This window comes from Trachymyrmex cornetzi, unplaced genomic scaffold, assembly GCF_001594075.2.
Source record: "Trachymyrmex cornetzi isolate Tcor2-1 unplaced genomic scaffold, Tcor1.1 scaffold1159, whole genome shotgun sequence".
Taxonomy (NCBI): domain Eukaryota; kingdom Metazoa; phylum Arthropoda; class Insecta; order Hymenoptera; family Formicidae; genus Trachymyrmex; species Trachymyrmex cornetzi.
Window position 1 is genome coordinate 26,911 of NW_017295718.1, and position 3,195 is coordinate 30,105.

The 3,195-nt window shown below is 31.3% G+C and overlaps 1 protein-coding gene across 1 annotated transcript in view; it reads right to left on the minus strand.

Moving 5' to 3' along the window:
• Positions 1-1,938: 1,938 nt before the first annotated feature.
• LOC108764837 (ATP-dependent DNA helicase PIF7-like) overlaps positions 1,939-3,195 on the minus strand; it is a 5,037-nt gene continuing 3,780 nt past the window's right edge. Inside the window, 1 exon segment of the mRNA XM_018513232.1 lies at positions 1,939-2,083. Within this exon segment, the coding sequence (XP_018368734.1) occupies positions 1,939-2,083 (145 nt within the window).

Here is a 3,195-nt window from a genome sequence, read left to right on the forward strand (position 1 = left end):
GATTGGGTTTTACTTTTTAATTTGGTAGAATTTAATTAATTTGATAATCAATTATACGAATATGATACATATTATTAGAGTTAGATAAATTATTATTTCTTTGGGAGGAATAAAATTTAATTTGTTCGAATTTATATTACCGTATAAATCATAAAAGGTCGTTGATGCACCAGAGCACAATCATCACCAATGTCATTGCTTGGGATCGCGCCCGAACATCCGGGCCTTGTCATTGCGATCAATTTGTTTCGGATTAATAAAAAATTCTCTAACTAATTAACCTTCTTTCTCCTTCCTTTTCGTTGCCTGTAAATTTAAGACAACAATGTTCACCATGATAACAGAAATCAATTAAGAGAGAATTACCAATGTGAGCGAACACAAAATGTTTTTTGCAAAATATCATATATTATAAATCATAAGTATAAATTACAGACGTTTCGACATCATTATTTGTGTTTGCTTCAAATGTATAAACCATATTCTAGATATAGCAACTTTACTTTATTTCATTGGGACGCTTACTATATCTAGAATATGTTATTCCTACATTTAATAATGATGTTGAAACGTTTGTAATTTATGCTCATGATTTATAATATTGATAAAAAATACTATAAACATAGTATAATTATTATATGAATGTATAAGAAGTAAAAACAGTGTGTGTAACTGTCAATTAATGTAAGGCAAGATTGTTTAAAACTACTTAGGGCGACTGTTACCAACGCCGATTAACTTAATCGATTAACTCAATCAACAGTATAGCTAACAGCACGTCTGTATATCGTTCTTATTATTATGTTCATGATATACTTTAATTTCTGCGTTCCTACTTAATTCTGTCTATAATAGAATGACTGCTGGTTGAGTATTGAGGTTGGTAACAGTTGCTCTTAGAATATTATAAATGTAGTTATAATATATAATAATTATAGTAATATGAACCAACAGGAAGTCTGTATATCGTTTTTATTATCGTCGTGAATCATACATAATAATAATTAGATAATTTGCGGAAGGAATGAAATATAATATTACTTGTGTTTGTTACATATTCGTAAATTCCATTTAAGAAAAATCTTCTTGATATCCAATAGCTCCTGGCAGATTTGGGAAATTGTTCGTTGCAGATAAACCGATATCTAAACCATACGTGAATGAATTTGACAAAGTCCCAAATTTTGTTCCAAACATCTTCGTGTAAATTGCACATTTGAGACAAACCTCGACAAGAAATGCATCATGAAACGTATCTTTAAATTACAAGTTACATAATAATGTACATATAATTATCGAATCTCCTCAAGGTTGATAAAATCATTCGACGCATTTTTGCACTACTGCGAACAGAGTTATTAATTGTTATTGTTATAATTAAAGAGTTGACAGATATCCAGAGGAAATCTGTTGCATCGATGGCATAAAGGAAAACAATTCTGCTTTACATTCTGCTTTACAGACAAATATTTAACCAAACAAACACTCTGCTGTATAATCTATGCCATCGATATGACGGATATGTTTCCTAACCTGAATAGTGATCAACTTTAACGATCTCGGTCCACGGAGTAAAGCGATACATTTTTATTTTGCTAGATTCGTGCAAATGTAGAAGCATAAAATCACTTACGTGTCCTCTATGCCATCGATGTGACAGTTTTCCTAACCTAATCATCAGCCACAGAAAACAGACACATGTGTGATGTGACCATGCACATTGCCAGCGCCATATTTGCCTCTAGCGCCGAAAAATCCAAAAGGACATTTCCCCCATCCCATAGCCCTGTCGCTGACGACGACGTTTCTTAAATTAAAAGTTTCAATTCGGATTTTGCATCATTTTGCATCGCAATATCTCCGCTCGTAGAGCACGTAGAGAAAAAACAAAAACATTTTCATTATATATTCAGAGCGGATGCAATCGATTGAGCACATTTAGAACTCAATCAAGGGAGAGCTGTTATTGAAATCCCATAATCGCCGTCTGGAAATCTTGACAGATTCGCGTAAGAGCCCGTTCACACGATATGGTTTTTTGACCGTTTCGGTAATTTCACCGAATCGGTACTGTTGCCGTGCTCTACAGTGGCAATACATTTTATATGGACGCGTTCACACGATACGATTCAGTGAAATTACCGAAACGGTCAAAAAACCGTACCGTGTGAACGGGCTCTTAAGTAGTCACGGCAGTGTCGCTGCGCTTGGCTTAGCGCCGAGACACTACCAGTGTCTCCAGATGTTATATGTTGCAATAAAATATGTGTTCTTTTCACAATTTAAAAAATACAATAGTATATGTTATATGTTGAAATTATATATTCTTTTTACAATTGGCGTAATTTAAAGATTTGATTTCATTTTTTTTTAATACATGCATAACGTACTACTGAGCGGTAATTTATAATAAAAAATTAACGATATTACCACTTGAATTATATTATTTATGTAACGATTTTTTTTTAGTTTATGTAAAGTACAGTTTTTTATGGAAGGTACATGCACACTTGGCGCCTTTTTTTACCTTTTTAAAAAAGGAAATTTTGTTAAGATGTCACGCATTTTGTAGTGTTAAACATCTTATATTCTTATATGATTAATAATATATCTCTTCACATGTGTGCGTATTACTAGAACATATTTATTATCAACATTTTCTAAAAATAATATATAAATGTTTTTAGCACCTATAGGCCATTGCTTTTTTATAACTTGCGTATCATCAGCTTCAATCCAAGGTGAACCTTCTCTATACATACTTATAAAATGATCGTTTTCCATACATGATCCATAATGAAATATAGCATTCATAATTTTATACGACTGTCCAGCTATTAGTATTTTACTTGTTGGAAGAGCACATAAATTAATTTTTTGTGGCACCTTCACTAATGTTCTATTTTGGTATGAAAATGAAATTAAATGGATAATTATCTGTTTCGTCTCAACGTTATTTCATTTTTAAATAATATATCATTTCCTTCACAACGTTCACATAATTTATTATTTTATTTTGACCAATGTGAAAATCAAGTATTTAGTAAATTGTTAAGATTAAAACTTTCCTTATTCGAATTATTAACAAAAATTGAAAAAATAAAATTATTATTAGTAGTAACTTTTGTATCACCACATGTTATGCATCGACAAGTAGAAATAATTTGATGCTCAACCAAATTTTCCATAAAATCA